The sequence below is a fragment of the Phyllostomus discolor genome, chromosome 1 (genome assembly GCF_004126475.2).
Source record: "Phyllostomus discolor isolate MPI-MPIP mPhyDis1 chromosome 1, mPhyDis1.pri.v3, whole genome shotgun sequence".
Lineage (NCBI taxonomy): Eukaryota > Metazoa > Chordata > Mammalia > Chiroptera > Phyllostomidae > Phyllostomus > Phyllostomus discolor.
In genome coordinates, this window is record NC_040903.2 from 75309587 (window position 1) to 75329262 (window position 19676).

The following is a 19676-nucleotide window of genomic DNA, read 5'->3' on the forward strand; positions in this document are numbered from 1 at the left end:
ACATATTCTACACCACCAAGGTGCTGTGTGTGGGGTGACGAGAGGCTGCTGTCAGAGCTGATGTGTTATTTTGTAAAAACAAGATACAAAATAAGCAAAAGCTCTGGTCTTAGTTGAATAATTTATTGAACTCCTAACATTGTAGTTGCCCAGCTAGAAAAACAGAACACAGGAAGGGACTGCTCTGCTCTGGAATGTGTTAGAGGTGAGACACAGTTTCCTAGCTTGTGTATACAGGGTCCCATTCACAGGTAAAACTGGAGTAAGATACTCACCTCCATCTGCTGTGTGGGGTGACTGAACCACTGCAGGGTGGGTCCACTCCTTTCATTCTTCAGTGGATTACCTCAGGATATATCTAATGAGATGGACATATTATCCTGAGAGGAGTGTCTCACTAGGAAATACTGTTTCCAAGTCATCATTGAAATTTGTAAAAATTTTCTTAGTTGGAAAATCCTGCTTCCAATGTGAAGACAGCCATGGGCTCTATCAATGGTCCAATGGTGTCGACAGCAATGATGACTTGTTTTCAAAGCATGAACATCTCAGCAGCCCTGGGTCCAGGCCTTTGTTATATAGGGCAGTGTGGTCCATTTCCCCTTGCCCGACATGTCTTGACTGTCCTTTCAGAGATGACTTTTCTAATCCTTGAAACCTGTTGTTTGCTTTTCCTGGCCCATCGAAGTTTTACTTGCAATTTTCTTATAGTCACTCAAATAAACCTGAGTAATCTGTGAAGAAGCTCATATATACTAAGTAACATAAATTTAGGCACAAAATACTTATTTTTACACCAGCACACAGGTTCATCACTCATATGTTAGTCTCTTAACTATGATGTTCAATCTTGGTTCCGAGGAGTGTGTCATCATAAGGCATTTTTCAATTTCTTTTGGTTACTTCAGCTTTGAGCTGCTTTCCTTTTACCAGAACTGGTTCGACCAGCCCTGGAAAGATCACTGAGGAATCTTCAACTGGACTACGTGGATCTCTTCATCATTCACATCCCAACAGCTATGAAGGTGAGCTTTAGTGTTCCTTGTCATGCCCAAGAGTATTTCACCACCACTGTTGCCCCTCCAGTATCTCATTCCAGCTAGGTTTTCTGGGTTCTCACCGAGAGAGGCAGATTTGAGTGGGGTGGCTAGAACTGCTAAATGAACTGTCTTTCATAGTGATTGATGAAGACTCCGGCCCTCTGGAGTCTCTGTGGTGCAGGTGCGGTACACAAATTCACACAGACTACCAAGTCCTATGGAGAAAAAGGAATGGCATGGCCACTCTCTCAAGGAAAGAGCACCTCTGAGTACCTTAGCCACTCTCTCAAGACGAGAGAGCATCGATGATTGTCTGAACAGGCTTTTGTTGCTTTTTAGTCACATTGCATAAAAGAAGGGTCTCATTATTACTAGATTTAGTTAAGTGGTTACTTGTTACAGATAACAAAAAAGGAAAAAAGTCTGAAATGCAAGAAAAAGATAAAAATGATTGATTTGGTTACATTTCGTCCTTGGGAGGTCTTAGCACAGAGTTTAGGGAGTTGCTTCAGAGATATGCATTAAACATGAGGGCAAGGGAGTTTTAGCAAAAGCAAGTCTCATAGCACCCAGGTACAATGCAAGTCTGAATCCCCATGGGAAAGTCGATCTGCACACCAGGGTCCTGTGTGCCACCTCGCAATGCATGGTTTTCTGGATCAATACTGGGTGACATTTGCCATTGCCTTGCTGATCAGTTCCCTGTAAGTTATGTTACCCCACCATCAAGATTTTGTATCCTCATCCCAGAGCCTTGAGAAGGATGGCAAAACAATGATCTCACTGCCTCCACCTCAAAGCGCTGAGGTCACTGCTCTCTGTGTCTAAGTGATGAGTCCTTGTCTGTGGTTCCTGAGTGATGAGGGCCCTCAAGAAAGCTGAGTTACAAAAGATAGTGGAGACACAATGGGACATCCACAGCTGGTAGTGGGAGGGTCCCTTGAATATGGACCCTGGGCCCAATGCAGACAGAGGAACCCTGGGGTGGTTCATGTTGCACAACTGGGCTCCTTTGGGCTTTGCTGGTCCAGCTTCACATTGCAGTGGACATTCACTGAGCATATCTGGTGTTCTCACTCTTTGTTGGGTTATCATAAACTGAACTAAAGCACGGTCTTAACAGTAAAGGGAAACCCTATTATACAGACCAGCCTGTCCTACACAAACCCTCCCACCCAGGAATCAGCCACAGAAGGGCTCACTTTGCTTGTGGGTAGCAGAAGTGACTGAAATCTGGCAGAGAGCAGAGCAAGTGGCACTGTTGCGTCTTTGACCCCTCCCCCACATACCACATCACAAGACAGTGACATGGGTTACCCTGCCCTTGTGAACACCTAATGCCCCACCTCTCACCATGTAACAGGCTTGCTGAGACCAACAAAAAAAAGTCCAAATGAAAGAGCAGACCAATGCTCCAGGAAAAATACAACTAAGTGAGGAAGAGCTAGCCAACCTATCAAAACACTGGTAATCAGGATGTTCACAGAATTGGTTGAATATAGTTGAAGAGTACATGCAAAAATGGAGGCTATGTTAACTGAAATAAAGTCAAATGTACAGGGAACCAACAGTGACGGAAGGGAAACTGGGACTCAGATCAATGGTGTGGATCAGAAGGAAGAAAGCAACATTTGCCTAGAAAAGAATGAAGAAACAAGAGTTCAAAAAAATGAGGAGAGGCTTAGGAACATCTAGGACATCTTTAAATGTTCCAATATCCAAATTATAGGGGTGCCAGAAGGAGAAGAGGAAGAGCAAGAAACTGAAAATGTATTTGAAGAAATAACCAGTAGAAATTCCCAAGTCTGGCAAATGAAAGAGACTTCCAGGAAGTCTAGGTAGGTCAGAGAGTGCCAAGAAGTTTAACCCAAGGAGGAACACACCAAGGCACACCATAATTACATTAGTCAAGATTAAAGATGCGGAGGATACCAGCCAGCAGTATCCATGTCGGCTGCAGATGTTCATCAACACGCGAGAAAAACATACACAGAGACAACCAGGTCCTGTGGGGGAACAGGAACAGCAGGGCCACTCCACACATGGGGAGCGCCTTGGTCACCCTCTCTCCTGGAGGGGGCCATGGCCACTCCTCACATGGGGAGTGCACAGCTTGGCCACCTTCCCTGGTGGGGAGAGGGAGCAGTTCCCCTTCTAGAGAGGCTTTTTATTGGTTTCGTTTGAATAAGAATTCAGGTAAAAGCTCATTACTCATTGCTAGGAAGTAAGGATCAAACAATAGATAATAAGGAAGTCTGTGGGCCTATTTTGAGTCAGGGTAAAGAGCTATAAGACTTTAAGGAACAAACTAACTTCCTCCTTGGACCCTTATTAATCAACTGAGAGCATTCTAAACAAAGCAGGTTTCACAGGAGTTTACATATTCTTTCTTAGGCCTGATCACCTGGAGAAACCACCCTTTTCAGCACAGAGCTGCACCACCCTGTCATTGTTTCAGGCTTAGGTGGAGCAAGGGAACTAAGGCAACCAAAAGATAAGGAGATTTTCTTCCAGACAATGAGGACTCAGGCTATGTCAAAGCCGAGGAGCAAGGGTCCATCACCCTCTTTTGCTGTAGCCTCCAAAGTCCTTTCTTAGGGGCCTCCCAAGTGATCGTACCTGTCTTAGGTTGTTCCACCCTTGGGGAATCTTGCCCGTCATTGGCTAACCAACCAATCTTTGGGGTTCAGTTATGAATGAAGCCGTAGAAGCAGCGCTCCTGCCAGGAATATAAACTTTTGTCTCCTTGCTGGCTAAAGGTCCAAGGCCACTCCCTCAGCCTTAGCCTTGGTGGGGTTACAGCTTCTGAAGCGAGGCAGGGCAGTTCCCAACAAAAGATAAGGGGAGAATCTTAGAAGCAGCAAGAGAACAGGATGCAGTAACTACAAAGAAGTACCATTCAGACTGTCAGCTGATTTCCCAAAAGAGATATTATAGGTAAGAAGGGGCTGGAAAGAAGTATTCCAAGTCATGAAAAGCAAGGACCTACATGCAAGATTACTCTATCCAGCAAAGTTACTATTTAGAATGGAAGGGCAGATAAAGTGCTTCTCAGATAAGGTCAAGTGAAAGGAGTTCATCATCACCAAGCCCTTATTATATGTAATGTTAAAGGAATTGATCTAAGAAAAAGAAGATACAAAATATGAACAGCAAAATGACAGCAAACTCACAGTTATTCACAATCACACCTAAAACAAAAACAAAAACAAACCAGACAAACAACTAGAAAAGGAACAGAATCACAGAAATGGAGATCACATGGAGGGCTATCAGGAGGGGAATGGGAGGGGGGAAAGGGGGAAAGGATACAGAGAATAAGTAGCATACATGGTAGGTAGAAAATAGACAGAGAAAGGTTAAGAATAGTATAGGAAATGAAGAAGTCAAAGAACTTACATGTATGAGCCATGGACATGAACTTAGGGGGGGAATGTGAGTGGGAGGGTATGTCCGGGGTGGAGGGGAATAAAAGGGGGAAAATGGTATGGATGTAATAACATAATCCAAAAGCTATGTTTTAAAAAATAAAATAAAAACTGAAAAACAAACAAACAGAAAAACCCCCAATAAACTAGCCTGTCCTTGTGAAACCACAATAATCCCAGCTATAGGTGAACTCATACTTAGTGAATTACATTAGGAGGGTTGGTGACAGGAAGGTTGAGGTAATTGAGGGAGAGGTACTGTGCTTCAGTCTGGGAAGGGATTCAGAATTTCCCACCAAAGCCTTCTCTCACACATATCACACACACACAGACACGCTGCTACTAAAACAGCACATTGAAGGCTGTGTCACCAAGGTACTCAGGCACCATGAAGACCATTCTTAAAAAAAGATTTTCTTCCCCCTCTGAGTATTCCAGCCTGGAGAGGAGCTTATGCCAAAGGATGCCAGTAGCAAAGTTATTGTAGATACAGTGGACTTGCATGACACGTGGGAGATGAGTTCTGCTACTGCCCCCCAACACACTGTCACAGGAGGACATCCCCATGTGGGCGCAGAAGAAACAGGCTCTGACCCAATCTGTCTCTGCCCTCAGACATGTCACCAAACTCCTCTGTACCTTGGAGTTTAGGGCTGTAAAGCAAGAGACTGAAATGGAATCACAGCTGAGGTCTATTTTTAATGTAAACTTCTGTGGTTCTAGTGGGGGTTTCTTTGCCCACTGATCAGGTAGAGTCTGGGAGCCTGAAAAGAGGCATCAACAGAACTAAACTCCAGGGGAGTGAGAGCTCTGTTCCAGGACAGATAAACACAGCAGGGTTGGGGGAAGCTACTGTGAGCTCAGCAGGACAGCAGTGAAGCCTGCCCTTCTGTACTTCATTCCATACACTCCTTTCAGCCACCTAGGACAGAGGAAGCAGAAAACATTCAACTAGTGGAAAACCTCAGAGGTCCTCTTTGACCATGACTCTGATATGACAACATTTGTTAAAGAACTATTGTTATGCACTAGGCAGGAAAATAGGCACCATTGGAGGGGTTAGGGAGGTGAGGGGAGTTTAGAAGCATCTTAATGTCTAATTAATGCTCTGGATGTGTATGTCACAGACCCAAAGACACAAGGAATAAAGTACTTTAGGAAGTAATATATCTAAATGATAAAATTGTTTGACTGAGCCAAATTGTTTTTGATATTCAGATTCTTAATTTCTAAAAAGTTCCCTGTCAAATGAGAGGGCTGAACTACAGTACAGGTTTGCCACACATGCCCTTCCTCCCCAGGCCCTGGAGAAGTGTAAGGATGCAGGTTTAACCAAGTCCATTGGGGTGTCCAATTTCAATCACAAACTGCTGGAGATGATCCTGAACAAGCCAGGGCTCAAGTACAAGCCTGTCTGCAACCAGGTGAGGCCATGTCCATGGTTACTTTTTGCTTCTTCCCTTCATACTCTCTTTCTTGATTAAGAGTCCTAAAGTTTTGGGCTTGATGCCAACTACATTCCTTATCAATTCTTTTATTGTGATAGGAAATTCCAGAGAAAAAACAGGTTGAGTGGAGTAGGAAGGTCATCACTTTCATTTGCAGAGGTGGGTTTGATGTTTCAAGGAGACATTTAAGTGGAGATGCTAAGTTGGTGGGAGGCCGTGTTGATCTGGAACTTAAGTGGTGGTCAAGGTTGGAGGTATATCTCATGGAGTCATTGCTGTCAGGGTGGCAATTAAACTGACAGGAACAGATTCCCTCTCCTAGGGAAGTTCATAGAATGACCACAAATAGGGTGGGAAAGGCAACATTTAAGGATTAGGCAAACGGTACTGGTTAGGGGACTGAGTAGGAGTGGGCAGACATGGAGGGAGAAAATGAGGAGTGTGGTGTCAGGGAATCAAAGAGAAAGTTGAAAATGTTCCTGTGACCCATGGGTGGATCCTGCTGGGAGTAGGCAGTCCAACTAGAGATGGAAAAAGCATGGGGTTTTATGACACAGAGTTCATAGGAAACCTCACAGGTGCAGTACTGAGGGATGAGGCGGAAAACCAGAAAAAACAGAGTATTGGAAAATGAGGAGGTAGATGAATCATAACCAAGAGATATTTTTCAAAATAACACTGTTGCCAATGTTCAATCACTACGATATTGTAAAATTGAGTATCCCTTTTTTAAAATATTATGAAAATTATGCAAAAACCACTTGAATATTTATACTCTTCATCTTAGTTATTTACTTTTAGGATTCTATTTGTAGAAAATAATTCATAATTATTATGTGAATTATTATGTTAAAATATGACCCTGGCTCTTTTCCTGTTTATCTCCTTCTTTCCCTTTTTGTTTTATTCTCTCTCTCTCCCTCTCTCTCTCTCTCTCTCTCTCTCTCTCTGTATGTACTGTGAGAGAAACTAGGCCTGTATTCCTTTAAAACTTTTCTCATAATTGGTTTTGCCAATTGATCCCTGTGATACTATTTGATATCTTGCTGTTTTGATCTTCTTGCAAATTGGAAGTTATATCTGAAGAGTTGATCACGTATATGTATTTGTGAATGCATGAATTCAACCAATGTACTTACTTTCTTAATGATGATTGAATTGTCATCATTAATCAGAAGATGTCTCTTAGGATGAACTTGCATCCTCTGACATCCCTCAGCATGCTTCCTATCTCATTTACTACAATACAAGATGGTAGGCTCAGTTTGCAGCTCTCTGGGCCAGGAGTCAACTCAGTCATTTTTCTGGGGAATCTTGGTTTCTTTCCACAAGGAATGACATGTAGAGGTCACAACCAGGATATAACAGACTATAATAATTTTAAACACTAGTAAAAATTAAGAAAGTTGTTTTTTGACTTCTGAAAGTCAATAGAATTTTAATGTATTTCAGAAGGTACATGAGAAAATATCCAATATGGAAAATGTGCATATATTAATATAGTATTAGGTAATCCTTCAAAGGCTTTTCAAATTGAGATAGTATTGGCTCATATATTCTGATACTTTCTGGTCTTGGAATTCACAGGTGGAATGTCACCCATACCTCAATCAGAACAAACTGCTGGAGTTCTGCAAGTTCAAGGACATCATTCTTGGTGTTTACAGTGCCCTGGGGTCCCAAAGAGACCCTAAGTGGTAATGAGAGTATCAGAGTTAATCTATATCAGCTACTGTGTTGGTTATGAAACACTTTTTAAAAATTCAGATTTAACATTTTATTATGGAAATCTTCAAATGTAAAAACAGCAAACACAACAGTGTAGTGAGCTCCCGTGTACCACCATTGAATTCCAAGTCATCAACATTCTTCCATTCTTGTTTCACACATACATCCATCTTCTCCAAACTACATTCCAAGTACTATTTTTAAAAGAGATTGTGTGATATAATGTATATACCAGGCCATGCCTTAATCATAACTCTACAATGTTGAGAAATAGATGTACTACATAACACACTTCTCTTGATGATCTGGGGATTTTGGCAGAAAGGGACACTACACTCTAGATTTCTAGTCCTACAGCCTTCAAACCCTCCTTTTCTGGTTTTCTTTTCAGGGTGGGAAAGGATAGCCCCATTCTCTTGGAGGATCCAATCATGAATGCCATTGCCAAAAACATGGTAGAAATCCAGGGCAAGTGGCGCTGCGCTACCAAGTGCAGAGAGGGGTGGTGGTCCTGGCCAAGAGCTTCAATGAGAAGAGAATCAAAGAGAACTTCCAGGTATAGGCTGCACACTGACTTTCCAGAGTGAGGAAGTGGTGCTCTCTAGACTGTGAGACCCTAAATGCAGGGACTATCTCTGGGCCATGTTTCAGCATCTTTTCCCCAGCAGAAGTCCTGGCAGGCAGACAGCTACATAAAAGTTTGTAGACTGACAAACTAAAACACGAATGAATAAATGTTTCCCCTAAACTCTCCGTCATATACCTTCTGGTCCCTTGGGTCAGTCAATGATCTTCAACTTGTTTTGCTGTGAAACTCATGGGAGACTGTAAACTCTATTACATTTTAAGATGACAACTAAGAATTTCATTATAAGTTTACTAATTGCAAAAGATGATGTTTAGAGCATAGTATATTAGTCATGTTTTGCTCCCAAATCTTGAAGCTATAGGTTTAGTTCATTCAATTTATGGAAATGTGTAATAAGCAAATTTAAATCTCATTGTGAAAACAATCAGAAAGAAATCCCACCTTCATGTTAATGTCAATGTTATGTCATGTTAACTCATTATGTTAACATACAGGGGCAGGCAAAGGTAGGTTTACAGTCATTGGTATAGAAAATAATATAACAATTAATAAATAATAATGCAACAATAAACTGTGTTTCACATACTCACAATTGTATTGTAATTTTGCTGCACCCTCCATATGCCCATGACAACCAAATCAGTCTGAGAGTATATTTTTAAGATGAGTAAATGTTACTAGATAGATAATAGATAGATAAATACACAGATATAGATACAGGCTCTAAGTTTTCAATGAAATTGTCTTCTTCATAAAACAATGAGCTTCCTGCTTTCATACTTCTTATCCAAGAGCTCTCTGCTTTGCTATTAATTCACTCTCCACTAGGGGACAGTCAGTTTGTATCATCAAACAAAAACACATCTGGACTTAAGAGAGACTTTATTCAAAAAGGAGAACTCTCTGAATGTTGGCTCTGTAAGTGTCTCAATGACCAATCAGAAAGATTGTTCTTTGATAAAGGAGCAATCAAGGTGAGAAGGTGTGTTACTGAATAGCTGATCAGCAAATGCTTTTCTTGAGGTCAACAGCTCCTCAAAGAGGCAGTTTGTCCTCTCCAAAGCTTGCTTTCGTTTGAGTCTAGGTCACATGCAAGGAGTGTGTGTGGTGGTTGTGATGGGGAACAGACTGAAGTTTGGTCCAAACAGTAGGTATTTTGTAAACACCATTTTCTGTGAAGTGGAACAGAGGAGGAGAGGGAGTGGGAATGGAGAGGTGGAGAACCCAGGAGGAGAGTTCTCAGGCCAGGAGATAGGAAGTGGTGACAGGGGACACTTACCCTAGTTCTCTCCTTGCCTCTGTCCAGCCAGAAAGTCCTCAGGTTGCCCATTGGATGCCAGCTGCTTTGGGGTAGAGTAATGTGATTCTTTCCTTTTTTCAGATTTTTGACTTTGAACTGACTCCAGAAGACATGAAAGCAATTGATGGCCTCAACAGAAATTTCCAATTTATAAAATTACTATTGTAAGTGTTTTGTAAATTATTGCTTTCCAGAATGTTTTCTATAGCATGTACATTAGCAGAAGAACTCAGCTTCCTTATATCTGAAAGACAGGCTTGATTTCTGGTGTAGAAAGAAAATAATTTCTTCCCAGAGACCTCAGAGCTAGGTTTACTCCAGGCTCTGTCTCTGACCCAACAGAAATATGAGTGGGGCCTAGACCAGACCATAAGTAAAATGGTCAAAGTTTGCATCATGGTGAATTCATGACTCTGTGCCCTAATTGATGTCCTTAGTTCATGTCCACTCAGCTCTGACCTACCCATTCGACACAGGAGGCACAGTGCCTGTGGCTCACTATACCTTTCTGGGTGCTAATCTAAAAATGAAAAGCCATTCAAAGTAGGAGGCAATTATTGAATCAAAAATAAATGCTATATGGGAATCATTAGTTCAAGCAGATGCCTAAACAATGTTCTGACTGGGAGATAAAGGCAATGGGTATTTATGAGAAAGGAAAGGGGAACAACCATTACATGCACAGATGCCCATTCCAGGCAATGCTTTTAATTTTCAGTCTAGTAGCCCTCAGTCCAGTACTTCTAATTACTTTTTGTTATCCTTGCAAGCAGTTCCCTGGGACACAATGTTGCATAGGGGCCATCCAAAGAATATCTTGCCCTTGCTAACATTAACAAAGTTTGAGGGATGAGACATGCATGTCAGTTAGTTCCTCTGCTAGGCAGCTCTAGCTCCATTTGAAGGGGCTCTGTTTACACTGTTGTTTACAGGAGCCTATGAAAATGTTTCATGTTTAATTCCTTTTGAAATCAGGAGAAAACACAGTTATATTCATAATGACCATGTAATAATGACTGCACCCTGGACCCTATTCATTTTTGTCCTAACAGAATCGTGAAATGTAACACGAACAGTTTCTTCATGGAGGAGGGGGCCCATGAAGGCAAGTGTGCGTATATGTGGGAACATCACAATGGAGAGCTGCTTCTCCCTCTTCCTCAGGGTCTGTAGCATTTCTTCATAACTGGGCATTTTTCCCCCAAGACACTGTCCATTTCTTCCAAATTTATCATTTTATTGGCATTTTATCCTTATACAAACCCCATTTCCTTAGTCATGCAGTGTAACTAAATTGAATTACAAATGGATCACAGAGTTATTTGACCCTTGTCCCTGATTGGTCCACTGTGGCATACACTAGCATAAGATCCTGTGATTTCTCTTGTTTCTCAAGTCAAGATGTGCCCAGGGTCACCTCTGTCCATTAGGAGAGTAGCCCCTGAAGCCTCTTCCTCCTGGACTTTGACTATTCACAAGCATAGCAGGCCTGTTGTTCAGTTCCTGCAGGAGGGTCTCGAGAATGAAGGGAAGGAAGACTCACTAAATTGAGAGGACTTTGTGAAGGAGTTAGAGATAAGGTATTAAAACTTTAGCTGTAGAGTTAAGATTTAGTTTCAAAAGAAAGATCTCAAAACTCTCCTCCTGTTTAACTCTGTTCAAAGCTGCGTTGTGTTGCTGAGAAGAGACATTATAAATGAAAAGGCTGTGGGAAGTAACTTTTCTGCACTCAAGGCTTTTAAGTGTAAGTCTGTGATCTTCATCAGGACAGTGGCGATACTTGCACCTGTTCCAGGCCCTTTGAAAAGTCCAACTCCTGGCACACAAAATTTCTTAAAATGCACTCTTTATTGCAATTAAATTGAAAGAGACAAATTTTAAAAAGCAGAGAGAACCTGGGAAAAAAGGAGAATAATGGCCACACTGATTACTGCATAAGAAATGTTCTTATAAATTGTATGAAAGCATCTTGACTGGTGTGGATCAGTTGGATGGGCATTGTCCCACAAAGCCAAGGGTCATCAGTTTGACTCACAGGTTGGGCATATAGCCTGGTTGCAGGCTCAGTTTACAGCTGGGGACATGCAAGAGATAACTGATTGATGTTTGTCTCAGTCATTGATGTTTCTCTCCCTCTCATCTCCCACCCTTCCTCTCTCTCTAAAAGCTTAATAAAGAAATTTTAAGTAAATACATAAAAAATTGTATGAAAGCTGTAATTACATTTAGCAGGCATGGTAATGTAAGCATACATATTGCCTCCTCAAGAAAGAAGGGAGTTCTTTAACAGAGAGACCCTGACTTGTTGAATGAATTTGTGAAAAAGAACAACAGAATCCTCATGTGAACATTATCATGAGTCCAGGGACAAAAATGACATGTGGGACAAAATAACTACCACGTTTCATAGTTCTCACATACAACAGCAAACTGTAATCTAAAGCAAACTAGCTTTCCCTTGGCTTTGCTACTGCATATGAATGTGGGAACCGAGTGTATGGGCCAGGAGCTACATGTCTTTATGTTGATGTAGAAGGAAGGGCATGGTGGGAAATTGAGAATTTTTAGCCCATTCTGACTGTGTCCACTGACAGACTCTGTTTTACAAAGTTTGGGACTGAGTTAGTAAATGAATATTCCTCCTTCTCTTACATTGCTGTTGATCACCCTCATTATCCATTTTCTGAAGAATATTGACCATCTGTTATCTACCATGTGTTGTAGCAGAATCTCTTGCATCTAGGGTTGTGGAGAAGATTTCTGCACTTGAAGGAGGTGATTAAAAGCAGTTCTGTAGATTCAGGCTTTTTGCCTTTCTGCTTTAAAACTTCTTTTAAATTTTAGGAAATAATAAACAATTACAAATAAGGGTATTTGCTTTTCCTGATAATTAAAATAACACATACAAATTAGGGGAAATTTGGACAACAAATGAGAAAGGAAAGAGAATAAAGATGTCCTGTTCTTAGCCTATTTAAAAATCCTGGAACTTTGGGTGCAATTTCCTTCATGATTTTCCTGTACAAATGGTGAGTGTGCTTATTTACAAAAATGAAATAATCTTCAACTTACAGGTTATATACTTAAGATAACTATTTTTCCAAGCAATGCAGTGTTACTTTAAAATTCCAGTATTATATTTCACTGTTGTAAGGCAGTACATCTTATCTACTATTGAAATAATCATCTCCCCAAGTTTTGGCACTGTGAATACTTTATGTACATTTTCCCATTCATTCATTTACTCATTCAGCAAATCTTCATTGGATGTTGTTTATGTGTCAGACATTGTTTTATCCATAAGTAAAATAGACAAGAATTGAATTCAAATAATAAATGTCTAGAGTTTATGGTCTAGTGACAGAAGAGGGCTATGAAGGAAATAACAGGTGTTTAGCTACTAGCCAAAGGGTGTGCTTGTTGGGAGGTAAGTCTGCACAGTCTCTAACATTTCTGTACACTTGATAAGCACACACTATTTTTCAGATATTTATACAGCCTTGGAATAGAAAGACAATGCCTCCCTCCAGAGGGAGGAAGGCACATTTACTGTTCAGTAATGTAGAGAAAGAATTTCACTCCAGGCAAAGTATGGGATCCGTAGTGTTCAACTCTCATGGATCCAGGTTCCCTAGGAGGCAGGAGATAGAATAAAGAATCCTGAGACACTGCAACTGTCATGAGTCAGCATCTTGATTTCTGAGAATTGCCTTCTGACACTGGATAGTAATTAGCATTGCGGTTTCCTCCCCAGGTGGGCAATCAAGGAAGATTGTGGGAAATTGCATGTGTAGAAGCTTAAGTAAAAACCCTATAATGCCTGAACCTGTTCAATAGAAAAGAATAATTCCTGGCCACACATGGCCTGCTCCTATGTCTTGGGAAGTATAATTTCTGGAATAAAATTTCTGCTTGCTTTGCTTCACACTATCTGTGTGGTCAGCTCAGTTGTTTGTGACTGCCAAGAACCTGGAGTCCGTATCTATCTGGAGCACCTAGACTCAGATTTTCTCCTATAACTCAATGTACTGCATGTTCACCAGGTGGAAATGGGGGCTCAAGGAGCTAGCACTACTAACCCTATTGTGGGAAGTATTTTCACAATATATGTAGATCAAGCCATCATGTGAACTTTAAGCTCACACAGTGTTATTTTTCAATTATGTCTCAACACTACTGGAAAACAAGTGCTGTTACTTGGCTAAACCTCTTGTTGTGAGAGATAACCTATCTTCTTCCACCAGATCTGTGAAATCATGACAAGCTCATTGACTAGCTTATGAATCAGGTTAAAATCTTATGTCTTCCATGATTCTTGACAGTCATGTGAGGAAAATAAAGCAGAGGGGGAGAATGGCAGTGGTAGGACAAGTGTTAGATGCTATTACAAGATGGTTTGAAAAGGTCACTATGAAAATGAACCCTGGGCAAAATTAAGGCAAGACAGTGAACTACATGGATATGCACAATAGGAGAGTATTCCTGAACATCCATTGGATATGCTAAGGCAAGAAGGAAGTGTTCCTACAGCACTGAAGTGACAGCAAGTAGGTGAATGTGGGTGGCATTCAGTGGGGAAAGGAGGTAGAAGGGGAAGATAAGGTCCAGAGAGTCAATCATTGTGGTGGGCTTTGTCATATGAGTTTTGAAAGGAGTTTTATTGAGACAGGACTGGAGAATGAATTGCAAATGATAAGCGGAGTAGCTGCCTGAGCTGATTGGTTTTGAAGGGTCACTCAAGGTGTTATGCTACTTCCTACAACTGCATCTGCCATGAAATCCTAACCTTAACACATTCCAAACTGATCGCTTCTTTTATTCTGTGGTTTCTGCTCGACCTAAGCCCATCATGTTCTTGACTCAGTGAAAATTGTAATCAGGCCCTGATTGTCATGGCTCAGATGGTTGGAGCATCTTTCTGTAGCTGGAGAGTTGTAGATTTGATTCCTGGTTAGGACACAAAGCTAGACTGCACATTCCATCCCTAGTCTGGGCACATACAAAAGGCAATGAAGCGTTCCTTCTCTCTCACCTCGATGTGTTTTTTTTCTCTCTCCCTTCCTCTTTCAAAACAAAGCAATGAAAAAGTGTTGTTGAGTGACAATTTACAAAGAAATGAATTGTAGTCAGTGAGTTTCTTTCCTAACACCTAATTGAGGCAAAAGTTGTAGCTGCTGGTCTTCATTTTGCTATGCCACCCAAAGGACAACAAGAAGAGAAATGCTGGAAAGTTGGCCAAGATAAAGAAAACCCCAGTGAACAAATCTGGGGGAAAGGTCCAAGAGAAGAAGTGGTTTACAGGCAATGTTCAGGACAGCTGAATAACCTAGTCTTGTTTGGCAAAGCAACATATGACACGGTTCCTTGGCCAGGGCAGCCCTTCAGGAGCTCCTTAGTAAAGGACTTATTAAACTAGTTTCAAAGTACAGAGCTCAGTAATTGATACTAGAACAGCAAAGTTTGGGATGTCCCCGCTGTTGGTGAAGATGCAGGAACAACGGGTCCCACAGGCAGTACATTTTGAAAACTAAAACTTTATTAAATATAAAAAAGAAGTGTAGTTAGTGAGAGTCTCCCCCTTTCATCCTTTGAGTAACCACAAAGCTTATGCATTCAAACTAGGTTAAGTAATATTAAATAGAAATGTATCAGCTTCTATTCATCCTCTCTACATTTCTCCTTTAAACAGACTTGCTGCTGGTGTCACCAAACTGAGAGTGCCTCACTGACCTTTGAGCATCAAAGCCCAATTAAATGCACAGAGGAGGTTGCAGCCAAGAAAGTAAAGGTTTATTAATGACTGAAATGGTGCCGTGCCAGGAGTCACAGGTGAGCTCATGCTCAAAGACCTGGACCCAGATGGCTTCTACGGGGTGTGTTATATAAGGGGAGATGGTTAATTATTGTGAAGCTAGAGTTGTGGTCTCTTAATTGGTCCTGATGTCAGTCTGCCATATAATTGCTCTGTCTGGTTTTTCAAGGATGTGTTTGGAGGGGTATTTGTACTCTCAGCTGAAACTCACCTGAGTCCTAGATGTTATCTCTAGTTTGACTGAAACTCTGTCTCTGTGGTCAACAGACTTGAGGCTTTGTTCTGAAGATTATTTGATGGTGACCAGAACCTCAATGTCCTGAGGATTTAAAGATTAAGGGAGTAGATGTGCAAGGGAGAGGGAGGTGGGTGTCATACCGCTGGATGAGGCCAGTTTGACTCAAAAGGAAAGAACAGAGAAAACATCATATTAAAGACATGAACTTTCTGTACCATTAACACTGGGTGAGACCTCTTGGCTTTTCTACTTCTTTTTTAAATTTTTTTAAAGTTTTTAATTTTTAAAGATTTTATTTATTTATTTTTATAGAGGGAAGGGAGGGAGAGAGAGAGAGAGAGAGAGAGAGAGAGAGAGAGAGAGAGAGAGAGAGAGAGAGAAACACCAATGTGTGATTGCTGGGGGTCATGGCCTGCAACCCAGGCATGTTCCCTGACTGGGAATAGAATCTGCAACACTTTGGTTTGCAGCCCGCGCTTAATCCACTGAGTACACCAGCCCTGGCACTTTTCTACTTCGTAGACTGTGCTTGTACCAATCATATGGGACAAATGTCTCTACAACCAAAATAACTGTCCTGATTTTATACATATGGACCCTTTAACCTCAGACTGAGATCACATCTACCCTAGGTTCTAACTCATGGGCTCCATAGTAAAGCCTATGGATCACTATATTCTAAATGTTCACCAAGCAGTTCTGAGTATGACCACAACTGGAAACTTCTAATCAAGATTGCCATGTGAATGCAGAGGTGTGGCAGAATGAGAGATCCCCTGGGTCTTTCCCCTTGAAGTTTCAACAATTTGAATAACTGTAATTCAACAAAGGATTCCCCACTAAATACACAAACTTGTCTCAGAGATCCGCGCATTGAGACATCTGAAGATGAGCAAGTGGGAACAAACTGGGGAGGTGGGAGCAGAGGAGAGCTGGGCCAGGCCAAAGAGCCAGCCCAAAGCCTAGAGTTATTGCTGGGAGCTCACTGCAGGGCTTAGCTGGGGAGGGGAGGAGTCGGGTTCCTGCTGGCACTCCTTTAGCCAGGAGGAAAGAGGAGCAGGGAGATTCAGAGAACACTCAGGCTTGAGTGGCCATATGAGCTGCAGCTGAGCACAGTGGCCTGGGCAGGGGTGAAGCACTGAGGTGAGGCCAATCATCTCTGGCAATCATGAACGATCCAGACAGAGGAACAAAGCCACAGAGTCTGGCTGTTTCCTCTCACTCCTCCAGAGCTAGCAGCAGGCCCTAAAGATGCTGTAGCTGTGAGTATTGTGTTGCAGAGCACATTGTCTGCAAACCAGAGAACTGGTACCACAGAAAGAGGTTTTCCCTGAGTGACAGGCACACTGCCACTAATCCCAGGGTTGGGTAGAGAAACAGAGGGGATGCCTCACAGGTCTGCCAATCAACATTACTGGGAGAGCAAAGCAGCAAGAAAAGTAGCCAAGCTCCTCCAGCTCACTCCAACCCTACACATCACAGCTGCACTGCCAGGCAGCATGTGCCTGCAAGTGACACCACTGGGATTGCACAGAGATGCCATATGATTTCCCTTATATGTGCAATTTAATGAACAAAATAAACCAACATACAAAATAGAAATAGAAACGAAAAACAGACTGACAGCTGAGAGGGAAGGTGGTAGGGGAACAGGGTTCAAAAGGTGAAGAAATTACGCAAAAACAAACACAAAACAAAACACCAAAAAACTCATAGACACAGACAACAGAGTGGTGATCACCACAGGAAAGTGGGTGGGGAGGAGGGAGAAGAGGGTAAATGGGGGATAAATGGTGATGGAAGGAAGCATGGCTGGGGGTAGTAAACACACAATACAATATACAGGTGATATATTATAAAGTTGTACACCTGAAACCTACATATTTTATTAGCCAGTATCACCACGGTAAATTAAGTAAAATTTAAAACATTTTAAAAAGATATATAGAGACAAATAAGAATGACAATACAACATCTCACAATTGCAGGGATGCAGCTAAAGCAGTAATAATGGAGAATTTTATATCATCACAGGCCAATCTCAAGACACAAGGAAGAGCTCAAGTAAACGATGTAACCAGAAGAAAGGAAATCATAAAAATTAGAGCAGAATTGAATGCAATGGATAACAAAGAGAATATATAAAATATTAATGCAGCAAAGCACTGGTATCTGAAAGGATTAGTAAAACTGACAAACTGCTGGCTAGACTTACTAAGAAAACAAGAGAAAAGTCCCAAGTAAGCCCTGGCTGGTGTAGCCCAGTGGATTGAACATGGGCTGGGAACCAAAGTGTACCAGGTTCGATTCCCAGCCAGGGTACATACCTGGGTTGCAGGCCATAATCCCCAGCAACCGCACATTGAAGTTTCTCTCTCTCTCTCTCTCTCTCTCCCTCCCTTCCCTCCCTAAAAACAAATAAATAAAATCTTTAAAAAGAAAACTCCCAAGTAAACAAAAAGGCAGTGGAAGAGAAGTTACCACAGACATCACAGATGTATCAGTGAATCATGCTAGGGTACTATGGAAGACTATATGCCACCAAATTCAATACCCAGAAGAAATAGATAAGTTCCTAAAAACATGTATCTTCTAGATTGAATCATGAGGAACTGGAAAATCTAAACAGACTGATCAACAGTGAGGAAATGGAAACAAACATCAGAAACCTCCCAAAATGCAAAAGTCCAGTTCCAGGTGCCTTCACTAGTGAATTGTACCAAACATTCAAGCACGATTTGATATTTGTCTTTCTCAAATTCTTCCAAATAATTGAAGAAGAGGCAATACTTCTTAGTACATTTTATGAGGCCCACATAACCCTGATACCAAAATCTGGCACAGATAACCCTAAAACAAACAAACAAATGAACAAACAAAAACTATGGACCAATATCTCTGATGAGTACTGATGAAAAAATCCAAAACAAAACACTAGCAAATCAACTACAAGGATACATTAAAAGATAACACATCACTGTCGAATAGGGTTCATTCCAGAGGCACAAGGAGGGGTTCTACAGGTGCAAATTGAAAAACTCAACACACCCATTAACAAAACAAAGGATAAAAATCATATGATCCTATCAATAGGTACAGGAAAAGCATTTGATAATATACAACATCCATTTATAATTAAAACTCTCAACAAAAAGTGTATAGAGGGAAAGTACCTCAACAAAATAAAGGCCATATATGAGAAACCCTCATCAAATATAATACTAATTATTGAAAAACTGAACGTTTTTCCTCTAAGATCAGGAACAAGAGAAGAATGTCCACTGTCGCTGTTCTTATTCAACATAGCAGTGAAAGTCCTAGCCAGTATCAGGAAAATCAGGCAAGAGAAAAAGAGAAAATACATTCAAAATGGGAATGAAGAAGTGAAGTGTCACTTTTTGCAGATGATATGACTCTGTATAGAAAACCTTAAGGACACTACCAAAAAAACTATTAGAAAAAATAAACAAATACAGTAAGTAGCAGGATACAAAATCGATGTACAAAAATCCTCTATACAAAAATTAATTCAGATTGGACCAAAGAACTAAGTATAAGACCTGAAACAATAAATACATAGAAGAAAACATAGGTATAAAACTTATGCACCTTGGTGTTTGGAAAGATTTTCTGAGTTTGGCCCCAAACACAAGGGAAGTAAAGGCAAAAATAAATGAATGGGAATGAATTAGTTTTGAATATATCCAAAGTATATAAAGGATTTACACAACTCAGCACAAAACAAACCAACAATCCAATCAAAAAATGGGAAGATACACTGGCTGGGGGTCTCAGCTGGTTGGAGTGTTGTCCCATGTGCCAAAGGCTGTAGGTTCCATTCCTCGTCAGAGTACTACCTAGGGGTCGGGTGTGATCCCTGTCTGGGATGCATAGAGAAGGCAACCAATTGATGTTTCTGCCTCACCTCATGTAATGTTTCTATCTCTCTCTTTCTCTCTATCGAGAAACAATTAAAAAAACATGTACTCAGCTGATTAAAAAATGGGCAGAATAGCTAAAAAGAAACTTCTCCCATGAAGAAGTACAAATGGCTAACAGATATATGAAAAGATGCTCAACTTTGCTAGCTATT

The 19676-nt window shown here is 41.1% G+C and overlaps 1 protein-coding gene across 5 annotated transcripts in view; it reads left to right on the plus strand.

Moving 5' to 3' along the window:
• LOC114492418 (aldo-keto reductase family 1 member C15-like) overlaps positions 1-19676 on the plus strand; it is a 355773-nt gene that overhangs the window by 277508 nt on the left and 58589 nt on the right. Inside the window, exons 4-5 of one of the 5 annotated variants that reach the window (XM_036025054.1) lie at positions 4907-4984; positions 5770-5892. The exons of the other annotated variants lie outside the window; for them this stretch is intronic. Of the exons in view, the coding sequence (XP_035880947.1) occupies positions 4907-4984; positions 5770-5892 (201 nt within the window). The remainder of the gene's footprint in view (positions 1-4906; positions 4985-5769; positions 5893-19676) is intronic. 5 annotated transcript variants of the gene reach the window in all.